The sequence below is a fragment of the Pipistrellus kuhlii genome, unplaced genomic scaffold (assembly GCF_014108245.1).
Source record: "Pipistrellus kuhlii isolate mPipKuh1 unplaced genomic scaffold, mPipKuh1.p scaffold_m20_p_17, whole genome shotgun sequence".
NCBI lineage: Eukaryota > Metazoa > Chordata > Mammalia > Chiroptera > Vespertilionidae > Pipistrellus > Pipistrellus kuhlii.
In genome coordinates this window covers 3,681,797-3,703,453 of record NW_023425482.1, presented here as the reverse complement: position 1 = coordinate 3,703,453, position 21,657 = coordinate 3,681,797, and the positions used below count along the sequence as shown (strand labels likewise).

The 21,657-nt window shown below is 50.3% G+C and overlaps 1 protein-coding gene across 1 annotated transcript; it reads right to left on the bottom strand.

Annotated features, from left to right (window-relative positions):
- Nucleotides 1-719: 719 nt before the first annotated feature.
- Nucleotides 720-20,022, bottom strand: SLC7A9 (solute carrier family 7 member 9). Its single transcript, XM_036440911.2, has 13 exons — nt 19,773-20,022; nt 19,077-19,189; nt 16,100-16,247; nt 15,596-15,838; nt 15,120-15,245; nt 14,772-14,871; nt 13,404-13,448; nt 12,794-12,917; nt 11,882-11,985; nt 5,602-5,698; nt 4,363-4,512; nt 3,562-3,736; nt 720-1,374 (listed from the first exon to the last, which is right to left on the bottom strand). Exons 2-13 carry the CDS (start codon nt 19,161-19,163, stop codon nt 1,310-1,312), a joined length of 1,464 nt encoding a protein of 487 aa, XP_036296804.1. The 5' UTR covers nt 19,164-19,189; nt 19,773-20,022; the 3' UTR covers nt 720-1,309.
- Between the last annotated feature and the right edge of the window lie 1,635 nt (nt 20,023-21,657).

Below are 21,657 nucleotides of genomic sequence, written 5' to 3'. Positions count from 1 at the left end.
GGAGGCCGTGGGGTGGCGGCCAGCCTCCTGAGCTGCCCTGGCTTTCCCTGGCTTGTCGGCCAGCTGCAGTGATGCTCAGTGTATGTAGGCTCTTGTAAAATATAGCAAATAGCAAGTAATGGAGCTGCACAAATGTGTTCCCATGTGCAGATGCTGGGGGCCTGCTCTCAAAGACGACGGAATGCTCACTCACTGTGGTTCACAAACAGCTAAATGAAAGTACGGGGAGGCCCTGGCCGGGTGGCTGTGTTGGTTGGAGTGTTGACCTCTATACCAAAAGGTTGTGGGTTCAATTCCCAGTCAGGGCACATACTTAGCAGATTTGATCCCCAATCAGGGCACTTAGGGGAGACAACTAATTGATGGTTCTCTCGCACATTCATGTTTCTCTCTCTCCCTTCCTCTAAAATAAATAAGACAAAACAAAACATGTCCTCAGGTGAGGATTAAAAAAATAAATTACAGGGGAGGAGGCTTAAACTAACCTTCATTTATTTTTTCAGACATTTATATTTACTGTTTGAAGATCTAAATAACGTTTTGCAGGACATAGGACACTGACTTGTGAAATGTAAACAACTACTAATTGTTTTTTTTTTGTACTGATTTCATGTTTGGGAAAGATTTCTGAAATATAAGGTAAAAGTACGTTGTCTTTATGTTTCTAAAATCGTTCCCATATTTAGTTGTGTGATCTCTTTTGAAGTATATCAATAAAATTAGTGTTTTCACAGAAGTGTTTATTCTTAAATTCTTTTAGACAACATTTCCCTGAGTGCCAAATGCAAAACAAAATTTTATTCACCGTGCTTTCTTGTTTGACCAAAACACCAGTGGAGGCTGTTGGGGAGCCGGGATGCTGACCGCTGGTTGCAGCGCCCTCAGTTCCCACGGTTAGCTCTGCAGTGGGGCCGCGACATCCCGCCTGGGACAGGCCTGCCGTGCACGTCCCAGGTTAAATATGGGGGCGGCACTAAGTTTCACCAGTTTCTTGTATTCCTTTTGATCACTAAGTTTAAAGACACCCTTATTTAAGGAGGTGTGATCTGCCCCTTGGTAAAGAGTCGCCGCCCAGTGGTGGTAGTTTTTAATCCAGCCCTCCCCTAGTCATCAGCCTCTGGAAGTGACATCTTCGCCTGTTAGTTTAGCTAGCACCCCCCTTGAGAATTAAGAATATCTAAAAATACCACTATTATAGACATCGCAATACATTTTTTTTTCTTAAGAAAACATCAGAAAGAAGTACTTGCAGATATTGCTTACAAAATAAACACATCACTGCTGGACCTGCTGCAGGCGACTGAGTCTGTTACTCTGGAGCTTCCTCTGCTGGGACAACTTCCATCAGCATCTGAAGGTGCATGGTGATGGGCTCTGGAGGAGAGTTGGAAAGTGCAGTTAGGAAGCTAATGAAACGAGCAGGCTTATTGGTGAGCAGTCCTGCTGTGACTCTGCGGTGCTGGGAGGCAGGCAGAGCCATCCTGGCAGCTCAGTGGTGGTTTGGCACAAATTATTTCCCCAAAAGCATTAGAGACCTGCTAAATATTTTATTGCCACCAAACAATTTGTAGGAAAAATATGAATGACCCAAGTATATGCATATGTTTACCACTGACCAATGGTTGAATATGAATCTGAAATCACTGAAGACTTTATCTTGTTTAAAACACAAATTGTTCACTCTTTTCACCTGTTTAATTCCAACGTCTTAACTGGTTTTTGTAGGGAGCAGCTTGGCTAAATATTCTAAAGCTGAGAGGACATGTTTCGGGGGAGGTGGAAGAGGGTATCGGGCATAAGTGGTGATGAAAGGAGAAGTGATTGACTTGGCGTGGTGACACGGTACAATATACAGATGAAGTATTATAGAGTTGTACAGCTGACACATTTAATTTTATTAATGTCACCCCAATAGAGTCAATAAATAGTACAGTATGTGGGGGGATGACATATTTTGTACCTGGCTAGATTCTCTGTCAGCATGATCAAATGCAAGTTTATTTTCCAAGGCATGGGGGGAAATAGCTGCTTTTTAAATAGTAATAAATTATCTTTCCTTCCTATGGTACTATGTCTGCAATTCCTCTCTCAGTTTATGGTTAAAGAGGTTGGGATGGGGTGAGCCATTTCAGGAAAGGAGAAAAGTCCTTGGTGGAAATATAAAGCTAGATTTCGCTTTTTGGTTCACTTTGTTAATCAACATGAAAGAGATCCTCTCTTCCTTATGACAGGACGGTCAGGTAAGTGGTGGAACCTGGTTCCACAGAGGAGGACATGGAGGCTGAGAGAGGACCTGGAACTTGCCCAAGCTCTAGACATTTTCGTCTAAGAGCTCAGAGTGAATAAACCTCACCCAGGGGGTTTGCTCTTTCCTACCTTTACTTCGCATGCCTATCTAAGTTCATTTATATAAGTAACCACGTGGGCATGTCTGAAGAGAGGATTGTACTTCCCTGTTCAGATAAGCTGAAGGAGAAAGGAAGAGAAAGATTTTTAATCACATTCACTCAATAAATGTTGAATAGCTTCAGCCAAATCCCTGCCTTTAGGAACTCTGGTACAGGGAGAAGGAGACCAGGAAATACCCATCATGCTCAGGGCCTGGAGGCTTTTATAGCTGGAGTTCCCTGCAGTGGGATGTGCCAAAGAGATGACACCTGGTGAGCATCATACGCACTGATGTACTGCCGAGTCTCCATGATGTACTTTGGCGCTACTTTCTTTTTTCAAAGTGAAAGTGGTTATATAGTTAAACTTTTAAACAAGTGCCTTATAATAGACTAGAGGCCCAGTACATGAAATGCGTGCATGGGTAGGGGTCTCTAGGCCTGGCCGGCAATCAGAACCAATTTATGGGGTGACTGGCAGGGTGAACAGTGGGTGGACCCCTGGTGGCACCCACCTTGGCCAGCTTGGTGCTGCCCACTCGCTGGCCCTGCCCCCCACTGCTGCTGGTTGCCTCTCTACAGGGCAATCAGGCCCCTGCTCTCACCCACTTTGGCTGGCCTGGGGCCTGCAGGCTGTGGGCAGCTCCTGCATTGAGCGTCTGCTTCCTAATGGTCAGTGTGCATCAGAGCAACTGGTGGTTCTTTCGTTTGGTCGATTTGCATATTAGGCTTTTATTGTATAAGATGAAGACCCAGGATTGCTGAGTGGAAAATGAGAGCTGTTGCCTTGGCATTGAAGGCTTGGGCCCTTGTCTCAGCTCTGTCACCTCCTGGGTGTCTCTGGGATGCCTCTGAGCCTCCCAGATGCTGCCTGTGGTTCTCTGCAGTTAGGTGCCCAACAGTGGGGAGAGGCAACACCACTGAACTGTGTGCTTAAAATGGTTAAGATGGTAAGGCTTATCTGTATTTCACAATTTTAAAAAATGGTGCCTTCGCATCTGCTTGTTACAGTAATTGATGGAAACAAGGGAGGAGGCCACAGGTGGACCCCAGAGCTGTCACACTGAGGTTAAGGTGAAATTTGCCTGCTGCCTGAGGTCCTGTGATGGTCCTGGGAGACCCAGGGCCAGTGTGCTCCCCTAATAGAACTGCCTGCCCCTCTGTTGACACTTACTTGAGATTTTCTGAGCCCATCCAAACTTGTAGTGGACAAAAAGGAAGTAAAATATCGTGCCGCTGAGAATAAATAACATGCAATAGAGGTACTCCATTTCGGGTTTGCTGATGATTGGAGCCAAAACCAAGAACACGGATATGAGAGTCACCAAGATGGGGATGAAAATGGGAACCTGTGGGCAAAACAGCACGTGTCATGATTTGGCCATGCACATTCCTTTCGGAAATTTTTATTCAGAACCAAGACATTGATACAGAAAGAAGAATTAATGAAATCCATGTCTCTCCTCCTCTAATTTCAATATTTAATTTTCCCAACTTTATTCTACTTTTTATTTCCTTGGAATACAAAGAAAATGGCAGACTTCCTATTATTTTTAACTAACATTTTCAGTAATCATCTTTAACTGGTAAGGATTTTTTTTTTTTATTGATTTCAGAGAGAAAGGAAGAGAAAGATATAGAAACATCAATGATGAAAGGAAATCATTGATTGGCTGCCTCCTGCACCCCTACTGGCAACCAAGCCTGCAAACCAGGCATGTGCCCTTGACCATAACCAAACCTGGAACGTTTCCGTCTGCAGGCCGACAGTCTATCCACTGAGCCAAACCAGGTAGGTCAGAGATTTTGTTTTTAACATGTTCATTCCCTTCCCTGAATTATTATAATGTATTATTTCAGAGAAGAGTAGGGTCAGGTTGGAAATGTCGCCCTTGGAATTTAAAATAGTTATCCTCCTCTCTAACTCATTTCAAGAAATCGAAGGTATTCGTGTCACTTGGGGCATTAAACCTACCCTGATAGGTCTTTCCAGTTCTTTCCTCGTGAACCTCATCACGATCAGTCCCAGAACCGTCATGCCATAGAACATCCAGGCAGCAAAGCTGAAGTAGTTGACTAAGGAGTTGATATCACCAGGGATGATATAAATGAGGGCTATGATACCCTAGTGGGAAGAAGGACACATTCTTAGGTCATTAGCATATAAGACACCATCTTTATCCCTCCCCGGAGGGATGATGAAGCAGCTTTCCCTGTGGATAAACACCAGCATGGAAGGCAACTGCGTCCCATCATCCCGGGCAATAAATCAGGCTGGCTCTGATGGGTGTTCTCTTCTCGGCCTGGCGGAAAGGATTTGGAAAATGTGTGACTCTTTGAAGCTGTGGTTTTAGGGAGGAACACAACATGTAAGAGTGTGTATATTACACCAGCTTCTTAATTATGAATTTTCCTTCCAGAGAGCTTTTGCCATGGGAAAGGGCCCTGGGCTAGGAAACTCGGGCTGTCGGGTCTGGTCGTGACCTGAACTGTCTGCACCGTGTGAACCCAGATCTTGTGATTCTGGGTCTGTTTCCTCATCGTCAAAAGGAGTAGATGTAGAGAATAGTGGTTCTCTTCTGGGGTGGGTGGAGGAGTCTGGCCCCGAGTTTGAGTGGATGGTCTCGGGGTACCCAAGGCCATTCACGCACAAGGATCCTATGACTTCTAAATTACTAGACCATAATGAGAAGCTGTTGCCAGTAGCTAACTTGTAAATGCCTTACTCTTTCCCTATAATGGTGGTTTGTTACCAGGGGTCTAGGGCAAACAAATGTACATGTAAGAGATATAGAGGATACAAGTTTGGAATGTTCAAACAGTATCTCTCATGGATAAATTCAGAACAAGGAGCCAGAGGTTGAATAACTGTCTGAATTGTCTTGGGCTTTTATTTTATTATTTATTGATTGATTTTAGAGAGAGGAAAGAAGAGAGAGAGAGAGGGACATTGATTTGTTGCTCTACTTACTTATGCATTCATTGGTTGACTCTAGTATGTGCCCTGACTGGATATCGAACCCACAATCTTGGCATATCGAGGCAATGCTTTAACCAACTGAGCTACCTGGCCAGGGCCTTGAACTTTTTTTAATGTATTTGAGGTTGAGGATTAAGAGAACCTGTGTCATTTGAAAACCACTGCACTTAGCAACGGAACTGAGGGACCCTCTGCCCTTAAGGGGGATGTTTTCATGGTGGAATCCATACTCACAATAAAGATGATGGCAGGGGCTGGGGTCAGGCGCTTGACGCTAATGTAAGAGAGCACTTTCAGCATGTGGCCTTCCCGGCCTGCGACGTAAACCAGTCTGGAAAATGCAGAAGTCAGTGGGCTGGCGTGCAGGCTGCTGAACTATCCCTGAGCAAGTATGTCTCAGCTCCCCTTCCTCTCCCCGCCCAGCCAGGCCACAGAGAAGGACTGAGCTGTGACCCTGGTGTTTTCAGGCAGGGCTGGCCTCCGGAGGTGGGTGCGTTTAGCTGAGTGAGGGAGAGAATTGCATCCTGATGCAGTGGAGTCACCTACATGGGGAAACGGTGTGGTGGCTTGGGAGACCCTTTCATTTATTTTTTAATTTTTTAAATTAAGGTATTATATGTGTACATATCTTTCCATTGCCCCCCCACTCCCCCGGGGGTTTTCGTCCATTGGTTTTGTTTATATGTATGCATACAAGTCCTTCGGTTGATCTCTTATCTCCCCCAAATCTCCCTATCTGGGGAGGCCCTTTCAAAGAGGAGATTTCTGAGCTGAGTCCTGAAACTTGTGCAGGAAATAAATGTGAAGTGCCTTAGCCAGTTTTTCTCAGTGGATAGAGCATCAGCCTGCAGATTAAAGGGTCCTGAGTTTGATTCTGGTCAGGGCAGGTAACTTGATTTCAGGCTCCTCCCTGGCCCAGGTCCTGGTTGGGGCTCATGCAGAGGGCAACCAATCTATGTGTCTCTCTCACATCGATGTTACTCTCTGTCTTTCCCTCTCTCCCTTCTACTCTCCTTAAAAATCAATAGAAAAATATCCTCGGTGAGGATTAACAACAACAACAAGGAAGAAAAAAAAAAAAGGAAAAGAAGAAAGATATGTGTAGTCCAGACCCAGGTGACCCCTGGGGGTGTCTGGTGCACTGAAAGGCTGCCAGTTCCATTCCTGCCAGGGCACATGCCCAAGCTCTGGGCTCCATCCCCAGTAGTGAAATATGGTAGCAATCATACTTGGGTAAAAACTGCTGTTTGAATTTTAACCTTGCTATCTGACTTCGACCTTCGATTACTTGCTTAAACAATAGGGTAGTTACAGGAGATTGACTCCCACTGACTCAGTAGCTTCAGGGGTAGAAACTATAGATAACCTTTAGAGATTAACCTTTGAGTTCTGCTTTTGTATTATGGGCAAGATAGGGCCACATTCCAATGTTCCCAGCCTTTAGAATTTAGAACAAAGGGAAATTCCTGTGGTTTGAAGCTTTAAAAAGGATTGCCTACACGTGGATCAGTGCGGTCCTGTGGGGCCCACCTGCCTGTGGTGCTCCTGCGGCCATCCTGGCCAGTTTTTCAATAAACCCTTGCCTGCTTTTTTAATCAATCTTCAGCCTCCGGTGGTCTTATTTTGAACCCAGGGTTCGACCCCACAACAGTAGGAGGCAGCTGATCCCTGTTTCACTCAGTCTTTCCCTATCCCTTCCACTCCCTCTAAAAATCCATAAGAATATTTTTAAAAATTTCAATCAACATAGATACAAGTGAAAAATTAAGGTGAAACTAGATCTAAGTATAAAGCACAGAGAAATGAAAAGTGTGGACAGGAAGTTGAGAAAAGAAACAGGCTGTGGAATGTATGGATGATAATAGCACAGGAAAAGACCTATCAGTGAAACTAAATGAATCAAGTATATTGGAGACGATCATGGTGGCATTTCAAGCCAGTAAGAAAAGAGTGGACTATTCAATAAGAAATACTGGGACAACAGATAAAGATTTGGGGGTGGGATGGAAAGTGAGGTTTATGCCTCACATCCAAATGTACTAGTATTCCAGATTGATCAAAGAACTACAGTAAAATGCTAGAAGAAAATTTGGTGGGTGTTCTTGAAAGGAGAGGAAGGTTTGTCTATGTGAAATAGAAAACTCAGAAACCAACAAGCAAAGATCTTAGATTTGACCCCATAAAAATTACATCCAACATAATCCAGTATATATAAGTCCCGGTCCAACCCCTACTCTGCACAAGTACAGAACTGTCCAAAATTCACTCAAAATGGATCATATGCCTAAATATATTCATTTAGATGAAATGTCTGGAAAACTAAAGTTATAGACACAGAAGCAGATCACTGGTTACCTAGAGCTTGAGGTTAGGCATGAGGGAAATTTTTGAGATGACAGAAATTTTCTAGAATTGCCTTGTGATGATGTTTGCTCAGCATTATAAACTTACTAAAATCCTTGAATTGTGCAATTCCAAAGTGAATTTTATGCTATTTGTACCTCAATAGAGCTATTAAAATTGTGTTTCTATGTAATAGCAATAAACTAACAAACTGTTTGTGTGTTTTTTTACAGTATAAACAATACAATGGGCTCTGGTTAGTGTGTCTCAGTTGGTTGGTTGTGGTCCCTTGCACCAAAGGGTAGCCAATTGGATTCCTGGTCAAGGCACATGCCTGTTTACAGGTTCAATCCCTTGTTAGAATGAGTGTGGGAGGTATCTGATTGATGTTTCTCTCTCTCCCTCCCTCTCCTTTTATCTCTGTCTAAAATAAATAAAAGCATATTAAAACATACAATGACATAAAAAATATGAAATATTTTGAGTAAAGTCTTAAAAATATGTGCAAAAACTGTATACTGAAAACTACTAAAAAGCATTCTTAAAATAGATTTTTATTTATTTCAGAGAGAAAGGGAGAGGGAGAGATGAAACATCAGTGATGAGAGAGAATTATTGATTGGCTGCCTCCTCTATGCTCCCATTGAGGATAAGCCTGCAACTCAAGCATGTGTCCTGACTGGAAATCAAACCTTGACTTTCTGGTTTATAGGTCTACACTCCACTGCTGACCCACACTGGCCAGGCAAAAAACATTTTTGAAAGAAATGAAGGATGACCCAAATAAACGGAGACACAGTCCATACCCATAGATTGGAAGAATCAATACTTTTAAGATGGCCATCCTCTCCAATTGATCTATAGATTAAAAGATTCAAAGTAGTCCTGATCAAAATCCCTGAAGGCTTTTTTAAATAAAGAATTTAATAAGCTAATTCTAAAATTCATGTAGAAATGCAAAGAATCTAGAATAGCCAAAACATCTTTGAAGATGTTTAGTTGTAGGATCAGACTGCCTGTATTCTGATACAACTTTAGAAAGCGATTTTGTGGTAATGTATTTCATTTATTTAAGTATCTAAGTGATTAACATTTGGCAATTTCAAATTCAGAGATATATCCACTCAGAATGCTGAACAACTGGGCAAAAGCATGTTTAACAATGTCCCCTGCAAGCAGCAGCTGCCAGGCTGGGAGCGGCCAGGCCCAGAGCAGCAGCTGCCAGGCTGGGAGCAGCCAGGCCTGGAGCGGCCGGGTTGGGTGTGTCCAGGCCCGGAGCAGCAGCAGCCAAGCCCGAAGCAACCAGGTCGGGAGCGGTGGTGGCCAGACCCAGAGCAGCTGGTTGTGGAACGGACCAGAGCAACAAAGGCCAGGCCTGGAGCAGCCAGGACCGGAACAGCTTGCTCCTCGCCTGCCCCCGCCCCAAGGCTGCCTCTCAGACAAGGCTGGAAACTTTTGCGGGAACTTGAGGGTCTGCTGAATCAAGTGATGAAGGCTTAGATCTGGATATGTTGAGTTAGTATAGCACTGGGGTGTTGATCTGTGAGTGCCTTGGGTGGGGCCTGGATGAAGTTGGTTGACCTATTTGGAAATGTCTTTTGTGTGAAGTGTATCTTTGGGCATGTGGAGGTATTGATGTGAGAAAATGCTAAGTAACTGATTTACTATCTGAAAAGGGATTTACTATTGGGGAAAGGGAGGGAGGAAGAGACTGAACATAAACTGTGCACCTATGGATGAGGACAATGGGGGAGGGGAGGGGGGCGGAGGGCGGGGTGGGAACCTGGTGGAGGGGGGAAGAAATGAGGAACCTTTGTAATAATATGAACAATAAAGATTGATTTTAAAAAAAATGTCCCCTGCAATATATAGGTGGCCAGTAGACATATGAAAAGATGCTCAATATGACTAGTCATCAGAGAAATGCAAACCACAATGAGATATCACCTCACACATTTCAGACTAGCTGTCATCAGAAAAATAAACAAGTGTTGGCAAGGTTATGGAGAAAAAGGCACCAATTGGGAATACCAATTGGTGTAGCCAGTATGGAAAACAGAATGGAGGTTCTTCATAAAATTAAAAGTAGAACTACAATATGACCCTCTTCTGGGTATTTATTTGAAGAAGTCCAAACAGTAATTCAAAAAGATATACACATCCCTACATTCATTTCAGCATTATTTACAAAAGCCAAGATATAGAAGCAACCTAAGTGCTCGTTGATAGATGAATGCATAAAGAGTGTTACATACATGAAGTGGAATATGACTTGGCCGTAAAAAAGAATGAAATCTTACTATCCTAAAAGGTATTATGCTGAGTGGAACAAGTCTGATGGAGAAAGACAAGTACCATATAACTTCATTTATATGTGGAGTCTAAAGAACAAACTAAGTAGAGAAACCAAGATGGCGGCAAAGGTAAATACCTAAACTGCTGCCTCACACAACAATTTCAAAACTACAACTAAAAGCCAAAACTCACATCATCCAGAGCCACAGGAAGGTTGGCTGAGTGGAAATTCTACAACTAGAAGGAAAGAGAAAAGCACACTGAGATTCAGAGGAGCTGTAGAAGGCAGAGGTACCGTGGCACGCATGTGCGTGCACAGAGAGGGTTGGCAACTGAGTACATGGCTAGCTTTCTCAATCGGGAGGGAGACAAAAGCTCCTGACTGCTCTGAATTCCGGTACTGAGCAAAACTCTGGGGACCCAGACTGATACGAGGAGAAACTGGACTGTCAGGAAAGAGAAAAGCACACTGAGACTCAGAGGTATAGGGAGTGGACTGACAATTCTCGGGGGGAAAGAGGTGTGGGAGGTGCGGGAAGAGACTGGACAGAAATTGTACACCTATGGATGAGGACAGTGGGGTGGGATAAGGGCAGAGAGTGGGGTGAGAACCGGGTGGAAGGGCGGTATGGTGTGGGGGAGGAGGAAGAGGAACAATTATAATCTGAACAATAAAGATTTATTTAAAAAATAAAGGAAGAACAAACTAAAACAAAAATATTGAATAGACTGATAAAGAGAACAAAGTGATGGCTGCCAGATGGGAGGGGTTTGGGAGCTGGATGAAAAAGGTAAAGGGATTAAGGAGTAAACATTGGTAGTTACAAAACAGTCACAGGGATGTAAAGTACAGCACAGGAACTATAGTCAATAATTTTATAATAACTGTGTGGTTCTAGGTGGGTCCTAGACTTATTTTTTTAAAATTTTTTTATTTTATTGATTTTTTACAGAGAGGAAGGGAGAGAGATAGAGAGCTAGAAACATAGATGAGAGAGAAACATCAACCAGCTGCCTCCTGCACATCCCCACCGGGAATGTGCCCGCAACCAACGTACATGCCCCTGACCGGAATCAAACCTGGGACCCTTCAGTCCGCAGACCGACGCTCTACCACTGAGCCAAACCGGCTTCGGCAAGGGTCCTAGGCTTATTGGGGACCACTTTATAAGTTATGTAAGTGTCTAACCACTATGTATATCTGAAACTACGATAATATTAAATACCAATTGTAATTGAACTTTTTTTTGGTTAAATTAGAAAAAAAAGAAGCCCTGCAGCAGTGCTTATGAGAATACCCCCACCTAGGCCAGGCGTGGAGTCATGCTAAATGATGCTAATCATAAGTAGATGACATCATCAGTGATAACTGTCTCTAGACCAGGAGGGTCAAGGAGGTTGGCCAGGCTGTGGGTGAAAATAATAACCACTGTTGGCTTTTGTGCTACAGAGATGGAGTTGAAGTCTAAAATATTGGCTGTCTGGCCTTTTAAGGAAAAGTTTGCCAATCCCTGTTCTAGACTGTATATTAGCAGGAGACAATGATCAAGAAATATCATTAGGTAAATAAAAGGACAAAGTGGAAAGACTGCATGTGAACCAAAGCCTCTCTCTCCGTGTCACCAGACGGCCTGGTGCTGGAGTCGTTAGCATTGTTACCCCCAAAGAGGAACCAGGGCCTCTCTTCGGTGGGGCCAGCCACGTCCAGGGCCAGCGTGCAGGCTTGCCCATGCTTTTCACTCCCTTCCCTGGACGTCGGGTTTCCTGCCATGAGGGTTTAGCCTGCAGAGCCCTAAGGAATTAGCCCTGAGGCTGGTGTCCTCCTGTGCAGTCAGCTCTGGTGCCCTTGTCCCTGGGATGAGTATAGGTCACCTACCTGCCCGCTGTAAAGCAGGACCCGTTAGCAGCACCGATGGTTGAAAATGCCACAAAGAGTGGAATGACCCAAGAGGCTGGATAGAGAACACGGTCCCCAAATGTCTAGTGAGAGAAGCAAGATCGAGTCCTGAGGGTCTTGCATGGCTGCTGAGAACCATGGGTCCCAAGAAAGCTGCTGTGCTGCCCCAGAGGCCTGGTCCCCACCCTCAGGGGTGCAGCCCCTGAACCCTCCTGGAGAGGAAAAGCTGGAAACCACCCAGGAGGGATCAACTGGGCCTCTTCTCCTCTCAGAGCATCTCAGCACCTATGGATGGTGACAGAAATCTCCTCTCCACCTCTCCATCATCATTCTCAGGCATCTCCGTCTCGTTTGGACACCGTGGCCTCTCAAAACCTCGGCCCCCTCATTCAGAGTGACTTGTTCTCCCTCGAACTCCGCTGGGTGAACTCATCATAACCAAGACTGCTTCCCCCTGCTCCCACCCTCGTCACCTCATTGTCTGTTTCTAGTTGGTTTCCTCTCCAATCCAGCTCCAAGAGGCCTCCAGTGCATGGACCCACCCACCCTTCTCACTGTCCCTCACACCCCACGTTGTCCTCTCCTCCTTGCCCGGTCTACAGTCCTCATTGCATTATTGTAACTCCCTCCCACAGGGACTCCCTGGCATTTTCCTCTCCCTCCTACTTGTCTGTCACAATCCCGGCCTGCCCCCAGCCACTGCTGTACGGGGAAAGGGACCTGCCAGCCAGCTGGCGGCCCTCAGCCTCAAGTGGGTGTTTGGAGCTGCCCTCACCTGTTCACTCTCCCATCTCCGGGCCAACCGCTCCCCGCCCTGTGATGTGAGGGCTTCGGCTTGAGCGTTTCTCCTCCCACAGAACGCAGCTCCCTCCCACAGAGGCCTGCACTCACCACGGCCACCGCCTGCGACTGCAGGAGCTCGGTCGCTGTCATCACCGTGAAGTAGGACACGTTCATGAGGATGTAGCACCCGGTCACCAGCGGGATCCCGATGATGATAGCCAGGGGCAGGTTTCTGTGAGGGGCAGGGACCCGGGGAGCCGGTGTCAGACCAGAGCAGCCCTCGAGAGACTCACCAGCCTGTTGATCTTGCCCAGTCTTTCCTCCCGCCTGCCCTGGCCAGCCCTCCGTCTGCCCCCGTGGTGGCTGGGACACGGCGGCCCCCCGAGGCCCACCCAGCAGGGCACTCGTGAAAAGCACAGCCCAGCGGCCCGTCGACATCTTCCAATGAGAAAGACCCTCCCTCTGACTCCCAGGCAGTCAATGGAATTGTTCACAAGCAAAACAAGCCAGAGCTAACGTTGGAGTTCCCCCTTCCTATCAGCCATCATCCCACCACCCAAAACCAAACCAAACGCTACGAGTGGAAACGAGGGTATAGGAAACCGGTCAGTGTCAGGCAGGGGTCTGGGATGATGGGAGGAAGTGATTCTCCTTTTACTTGGGCGAGAGAAACATGCTTGCCTGCCCACTGTCTCCAGTCCTGACTCAGTTTTCTCACCTGAAAGGGTTTTTAAGTTCCTCTGTGATGTAATTGAGTTGATTCCTAGAAAGAGAAAAGAAACATCTATATATATAAAACCCTAATATGCAAATATTGTAGATGGAACAGCAGAGCAAGCGAACAACTGGTTGCTATGACATGCGCTGACAGGGGACCTGGCGGGCGTCGGCAGCAGGTGGCGGAGCACGGAACATGGTGGGCCTTGGCCGCAGCAGGATGATGGAACAGGTGAGTGGGGCCACCAGACCATGGCAGGGTGCCGGTTGCTATCATCAGGGTGAGCCTCTGGTGGTTACTGAAAATTCTTTGCTCCTGTGCACCACAGTCCTGCCTGGCACTCGCACCTGCTGCCAGCAACCGAGCCACCGCGAGCATCCGCTGCTGGCGCTGGCCCCAACTGCTCTGCCGTCAGTGGGTGCAAGTGGAGCCGGTGCCATCAGCACGTGGGAGCCGGTGCCGTCAGCACGTGGGAGCCGGTGCCGTCAGCACGTGGGAGCGGCGGGAGTGGGGCTGCTGGCAGACAGGAGACCAGGAGGCTGCAGCAGGAGGAGCCGGGCGGGGGCACGAATGATGGGCTGAGACCGCCCTTGTGCCCACCTCAGCCTCGTGGCCCACAGTTCCTTTCAAGGTGCACGAATTCGTACACTGGACCCCTGTGAGTATCACAATTTGCTGAGGTTGTGAAACACCAAATAGTGAGTGTTGGCCTCGTTTAAGACTCTCCGCCCCAGGGAAGGCGCCCTGCGGGGTTTGGGGTAACTTCCTTCAGAGGAAGCCTGGGCTGCCCGCTGCAGAGATCTGCACGTCCATCGGTTGGGAAGTCTTTGCCCTCCATGGGAATCACGCGACTTTTCAAGAATTATTGGCAGTCTCCCCAAGGCGCTTTGAAAAAATGGAAAATTCTTGGAAAAGAGAATGAAACCTGCAGATGCTGTACATTAGGGAAAGATCATGTCATGGATGGCCACGCTTCTTCCTTGAAGGACATAAGCAGAATCTCACCAACTAAACCTCGGTTTCAAGGGGAAATAGGAGCTGCTGGACACCCCCGCCCGGTCACTCCTGGCGGCCCTGCCTGTCTGCGGGTGGGCTGAGCCTCTGTTTCTGCAGAGCCGCTGGCCCCCGGCCCCACCACTGCCGGCTCGCAGGCCACGCCAGGGGCTGGGGCCACAGAGGGACCGGGAAAGGGGCATGTGTCCCCGGGTCTGAGGAGAACAGAAGGGTGAGGGGGTGCTTAACAAAATGGAGACGATGTGACGGTGAATTTCAGGGTCCCACCAGACCCCAGAAGCCATTGCTTTCCGGGCAGTGCCAGTCGCTAGCCAGGAGAACCCACACCCGGAGGCGCTGCCTTTGCGTGCTTACCATCCGTCGTACGCCCAGAGTCCGTTATAAAACGCCAGGCTGATGGCTCCCACGGACAGCTGTGAGCCCTCAAAAGAATTCTCAAAGTTCTTTGTATTTCCTGTAATGAAGCAGGTAAATAAAGTCGGTATCAGCCGACCAGAGGGGGACTGTGCATCCTCTCCGTGTGAAAGATTCGTGACCTGAGGTTATTAAACAAACTCCGAGAAGCTGGAAAACAAGCTCCTGCTGCGTGTGTGTGTGTGTGTGTGTGTGTGTGTGTCCCGGAGAGATCTGCTCAGCAGGAGACTCCGGAGAGAAGGAGGCCCGTGCTGCGGCGCCCGCCCCGCCCCTCCCGCTGAAGGTCACCTTGAGCCAGGAGGACCAGCCCGCTGACGATGATGACGGCCACGATCACCAGCTTGGCCGCTGTGAACACGTTCTGGACGTAGCTGCCCAGCCGCACGCTCAGCGCATTCACCGTGGTGATGATCACTGGGGAGGGGCAACATGCTGTGTCGGGGTTCAGCATCTCCTCGTCCGAAAGGCCCTGGGAGGAGGCTTCTTTCCAGCCCCCCACCTCCCCTCACAAAGACCTCTGGGATCGGAGGGCGATGGAGAAGCAACCCGGCCCCTCCCGCCGGCCCCGCGGACAGCCAGCGGCGCCCTGGCTGGCAGCTCCCCCAGGGAGGAGCGGGGATGGCAAAGCGGGACGGCTCTGCCCGCCTCGCACCTCCCCCAGGCCCGCTTCTGCACGTGTGGCACCTGAGACCAGAGTCCCCGCCTCGTCTGTGCCAGGTCTTCTCTGACCCCCGCCCACGGCTCGCTCGGGCGTGGGCACTCACAGATGGCAGCGGCGGCCAGGCACTTCACCACCGCTTCCGGGGGCTTACAGCCCGCGTAGAAGGGCGCAGAGGCGTACTCGGCAAAGCTGAGGCAGATGATGGCGAAGGAGGAGGGCTTAATGATGAACAGGCTGGTCCAGGAGAAGAGGTAGGCGGGGATGGGGCCGAAGGCCTCCATCAGGTACGGGTACTCGCCCCCCGACTTGGCGATCATCGTGCCAAGCTCTGCAAAGCACAGAGCACCTGGAACAGAGAGGAGGCCCCAGGCCCCGGTGAGGCGGCCCAGGGAGAGCCCTCCTCCCTCTGGGGGCCATGCTCGCTGGGCCCAGCATGGTCCCCTCATCCGACTGGCCACTGGACACTTGGGCGCAGCCTGACTCACACCTACTGCGCGCCGCACGGGAAGGGACCCCGCGGCCGCAGGGTCAGGGAATGGGATCGCGCTCAGATAGCCCAGCCCCCGAGTCACCAGGAGACCCCGCCAGGGGGCGGCATCTTCGTTACCCAGGGTTGCGAGAATGCCGCACGCCGCCCATATGATGAGACAGGGCCCCACGGCCTCCGTGTTGCTGAGCACAGACTTGGGGGAAATGAAGATCCCAGAGCCGATGATGGTGCCCACGATGATGCAGATGCCGCTGAACAGCCCCACCTTGGGTGTGGAGGAGGGAGAGAGTTAGTCCTGCGCCGGGTCCAGCTCCGATGGCCAGCTGGGTGCAGCCAGCACAGCCCCAGGCGCAGCCCCCTCCCAGGCGCTGCCACCCCGGGCTGCTGCAGGAGTGACCAGGGGCTCTGCTCATACGAAGTCCATTAATCCCCACAGCAGCCTCGTGAGTCCGGAATAGCACATCATACCCGTTTTACAGAAGAGAAAACGGAGGCACAGAAAGGCAGACCTGGTGCAAGTCCCTACACCAGCACTGCGCCTGCTGCCCGGGCCAGAGGGCTCTGACGCTAACGGCTGATTTAGCAAACAGTCCCCAAGGGAAAGGCTGTGGGCACTGAGAAGTACAAATCAGGGTGTAAAGTACAGCATAGGGATATAGTCAATAATGTGATAACTATGTACAGTGCCACGTGGGTACCAGATTTATTGTGGGAACCACTGTGTAAATTACACAAATATCTAACCACTATGCTGTACACCAGAAACTGGTATGAAATAATATTGAACATCAACTATAATTAACAAATTTACTTTTAAAAAGGAAGGCTCTGCTCTAGTCCTAGCTGGTTTGGCTCAGTGGGTAGAGCGTTGGCCTGCGAACTGAAGGGTCCCAGGTTTGATCTGGGTCAAGGGCACATGCCCAGGTTGTGGGCTCACCCCCAGTAGGGGATGTGCAGGAGGCAGCTGATCAACGATTCTCTCACATCACTGATATTTCTCTCTCTCCCTCTCCCTTTCTTTCTGAAATCAATAAAAATATATTTTTAAAAAATTAAAAGGAGGCTGAAGGGACATGCCTGTTCTCGGGGCAGAGCAGAACGGAGCTTCTCCCTCAGAGCTGACAGGGAAATCGGAGCGTGGGGCCGGCCAGGCCGTCACAGGGCCGGGTGGGAGGAGAGCAATGGAGGCCTCCAGGGACAGAAACTCTGGGGCTGTGACCTTTCTGAGGCCATTTTATAAGGTATGTGCTTCCTGCCAAGGCCCAGCTCAGACACACTCTGCTGAGCTCATCCCGTGAGGTTCCAGAACCGGCAGACGGAATCCGTGGGGCAAGAGCTCAGGCAGGCCGCTGGGAACTGGTTAACATAATGGGGGAGATCCGTTTGTCAGAACCAGCAAACTGAGCACTGGAGATCTAGACACTTCGCTGTGTGTGAATTACACATGAACCAAGTAAGAAAAACACTATTTCAAGGAAGAAAGTGTCCGATGCAGGCCCCTGCTTTGAACGTCTGCCCCCAGAAGCCGCCAGCCTGGTGACTGGAGCCCGAGGTGAACGTGCTGTTTGTCTGGGCAGAGGGAGTGCCTCCCCTCAGAGCCCAGAGAACAGAGCTTCCCGGCAGGACACACACACACACACACCCACACACACACACACGCTGGGGGCCCAGGGAGCAGTCAGCCTCTGTTCTGGCCTCAGGGCCGTCTCAGTCTCAGCTTCCCTCCTCTAAGGGCACAGCGTGCTCACTCATGCCCGGGGGTCCTCCAGAACCTCCTGCTGAGGTCTGCCATCACCCCAATTCGCCCGGGCTAGCTCAGCTGTGCTCTTTTTATTTTTGTTTGTATTTATTTATTTATTTATTTATTTATTTATTTATATTTTATTGATTTTTTTTTTTTTACAGAGAGGAAGGGAGAGGGAGAGAGAATTAGAAACATCGATGAGAGAGAAACATCTATTAGCTGCCTCCTGCACACCCCCCTGTGGGCATGTACTTTGGTGCCCACAACCAACGTACATGCCCTTGACTGAAATCAAACCCAGGACCCTTCAGACCGCAGACTGATGCTCTATGCCACATGTGTCAAACACAAGGCCCGCGGGCCAAATCCGTCCCGCCAGGCCTTGCAATGTGGCCCGCACCGCGCTGTCATCACTGCACTCCGCTGCGTTTCCATCACAATGACAGTTTATGACTGTTCAGTAAACCATTCGGCCCGCGATTTAGGCTGGATTTTAGATTTTGGCCCCTTCTCTGATTGAGTTCGACACCCCCCACTGAGCCAAACCGGTTTCGGCTGTGTTCTTTTTATGAAGGAAGGCTGTTACTGCCTGTCAGCAGACTCCTGGGGCCCTCAGATTCCAGGCCAACCCTCAGTCAGTCCAAGCCACCCCCTCTCAACTCCCAGGTCCCTCCTCCCTCTGCTGCCAGGAGTGGGCGCCTCTGCCCAGAGCTCAGCCCACTTGCCCTGCTCTCCTGCTCTGGAAGCCGCTCTGGGCTCCCATGACCCCCCAGGAGCCTGCAGCCTGTTCCTCCCCGGCACCCCCCATAGCTCCCTCCACTGGGACCAGCTGCTCCCTGCTCAGTATGGGGCATCTGGCTCCTTTTTGCCTCTGCCCCCATCCTCTCCCCACCCTCACCCCACAATGTCAGCCCCATCTCACACCAGCGCTGGGCCCCCAAGACTGCAGATACCTCCCCGTCCAGCCCTGATTATATCCCAGTCAGAGCGCTCCCCTATGGCACACCCGTGCCAGGCTCACCACCCAGCCAGGCTGACTAAGCAGGAGGGGGAGTTTCTTAGCACTGGATCCAGGGGGACAGGCATTGGTGAACGTTACAGAGGAAGCTCAAACATCAAAGCGCCTCTGACCACCCCGGAGAGGCCATGGGGCTGAGCGTACACCAGCTCCTCCAGGCACGCCCAGTGCACACCTATCAACAAGAATGTGCTGAGCTCACTGGCGGGAGGGGAGGAAGTTAAGTGCAAAGTTGTGTTCCTTCAGAGATGAGATGCGCTTTTCCAATCAGAGGTCAGGGCCTTTCCCCGCCTGCACCCCGGGGCCACGCCCCAGCATCGGCTCCGCCTTACCTCCTTTTGGAGACTTGTGGTCTTGGGTTCATTACTCTGGATGGACTTCTGATCCTCTCTCCTTTTCCTCAGGCTCGTCTCCTCCATCGTTGCCTCCTGCCAGCTCTAAGAGGCTGCGAGGAGGGCGTGGGCCTGATTCAGCAAATGCCCAGCAGATGGGCGCCAGGGGAGCTCGGGGGTCCTGCCCGGCCAGTGCCCTGGCTGTGGGAACTGACTCCGAAAGCAGATCAGAGCTGCTGTCTCAGGGAATGATCTCAGCCCCCCAGTAAGTTTTCCTGCGTGCCATGCAGGCCTCCCTCGGCACAGGCTCCGGGCTGTCTCCTAACCCCCCTGCCAGGCGCCTGCCCCTCCGGGCTGAGCCTCAGCAACGACACGCGTGGAAGCCATTCTAGCTGCATGGTCCAACTCCATTTTTCCCAAAGTAAAAAGGAACTTTGTATTTACTAGTAAATATGGGTTTACTGAGTAGAACCTCATTCCCCGAAGGAACATTGTTCTCAGAATTACTTCCTCGCACATAACAGATCCACCAGGTAGGTGTCTTCCGCCGAAGGATGCGAGACAAGGAAAATATGCGGAGGAGAACGAGCTCGAGGCGCCCCTCGTGGATGGTCCTGCCCGTCCCTGTTCTGTAAACCAGGTCCCACCCAGCCCGAGGCGAGGAAGCGGCCCGCCGCCCGCCGCCATCGGCCTTACCTTCTCACTCTGTGGAGCCCGTGAGGAGTGCCTGTGTCTGCACGGCTGAGCCCGGGAATGGCCATGTCTTGTGGCCAGGAGTGGAGGAAGCCAGAAGGTACAGAGGTCAACAAAGGTAATAATTAAACACTTTTTTTTCCCCTTAAGAAATGAAGTTTGGATGATATTCTAACACCACACCAAGAGGGGAGAGCCAGGCAAGCCAGTGTCTCTCCAGAAACGTTTATGTTTCGTTCATTTGTGTCTAGATCAACTTTCCCCCTCTGCTGGCTTCCCCCCCATCAGCAACATCTCGTAAGAAGAAATCTCTGTAAAGACGGGAACCCGAGGAAATAAACTTTGGAACCAACTCTTTTATTACTTAATAGGCTGCATTTACAACTCCAGCCAGGCAGCACGGAGCTTGTAACTCCCCTGTCAGAACAGATGTAACTCCCCGGGGCCTCGTTCTGACCAGGCGGGTGGGAGGGTGGCGAGTCCGTCCTGCTCCTGTTTGCCAGGGACTGGGTTTGGCCCCTCCTGGACCTCTGAGGGCGCTGGGCGCATGCAGAGTCAGCAGTGCAGCTCCCTACGGGTCCCAGCCCACCTGCCCCCGCCCCTGCCCCAGCACCCACACCCGCACCCAAACCCCCTCGCTGGTTCAGTTCGAGGTGCCGCAGTAAAGTAGCCGGTGTTCACCGCTGTGGGTGGAAGAGGGCCGCCCGCAGTGACATCCACGCGCGCCCGGCCCAGGCTCTGATTCCCAGCGAGACCCACTGCGCCTGGGCCGGAGGAACCGGGTGCCCCTGCCTGCTCTCCCCTCCACCACAGGACTAGTCTCAGGAGAGAGAGACCTACATTACCAGACATCCTGAAAAGAGAGACCATGGGGAGACAAAGAAACAGCCCACATATGAAAGAAAAGCGGGCAACACCAGAAAAGGAAGTAAACGAGTTAGAGGCAAGCAACCTACCAGAGCAAGAATTCAGAGTAATGATCATAAGATGGCTAAAAAGAATGGAAGACAAATTTGACAATAGGAGCAAGAACCAAGAGGAAATGAAGAAGAACCAAGAGGAAATGAAAAATGACATCGATACTGTAAAGAACTCAATAGAAAGCATCAAAAGTAGGCCAGAAGAAGCAGAGGACCGAATCAGTGAGCTAGAGGACAAGATGGAAAAAAAAAAAAAATACCCAATTAGAGCAGCTTCTAGAGTGGAAGAGGGGGAGAGACATCATCAGCTTCACCCTCTCACTTACCGAATGGGGAAACCGAGGCCCTGAGGCCACCGGGCTCCGCCCTGCCCGGAGGTCTGGCTCTGGGGGCAGAGGTGCTGCAGCGGTGCATCCAGCGGGGGCAGACCCACCCTTCCCGGTGCAGCTTGAGCCCCTCACCTCAGAGAGGCCTCCTGTGGGCTGGGGGAGCCCGGCTGTGGCAGGGCCAGTTACCACAGCCGGCTCCCCGTGGGGTAAGTTTAACAGCATTCCAGAGGTCCGGCTGAGGCCAAAGGTCACGGACAGAGCTGAGTGGGTGCCCGGGGTTCCTTAGGGAACATTTGGGACAGGCTGCCCGGGGAGAAGGGCAGGTTTCTCTGGTTGTCTCTTAAAGCCCCCGGGAGGACGTGGGGACCCTTCGGTCCCAGAGTCAGGGGCCTGACGAAGAAATGTGTTGCCTGCCCCCTTGAGAGGCCACACCTACTTGTCGGGGTGCCCACCAGTCTGCCCACCAAGGCCGGAGCCCCCCACAGAGCGCTCCTTCCTGGGCTCCCCACCAGGACACAGAGGCCAGAGGTCAGGGTGGGACCTGCCCACCCCAGAAGGACCTGCCGCGGGCTCGCCGGAGGCAGCTCTGCACGCCGCCAGCCCTCCTAATCCCAGCCCTGCAGACTGTCCCTGCCTCCC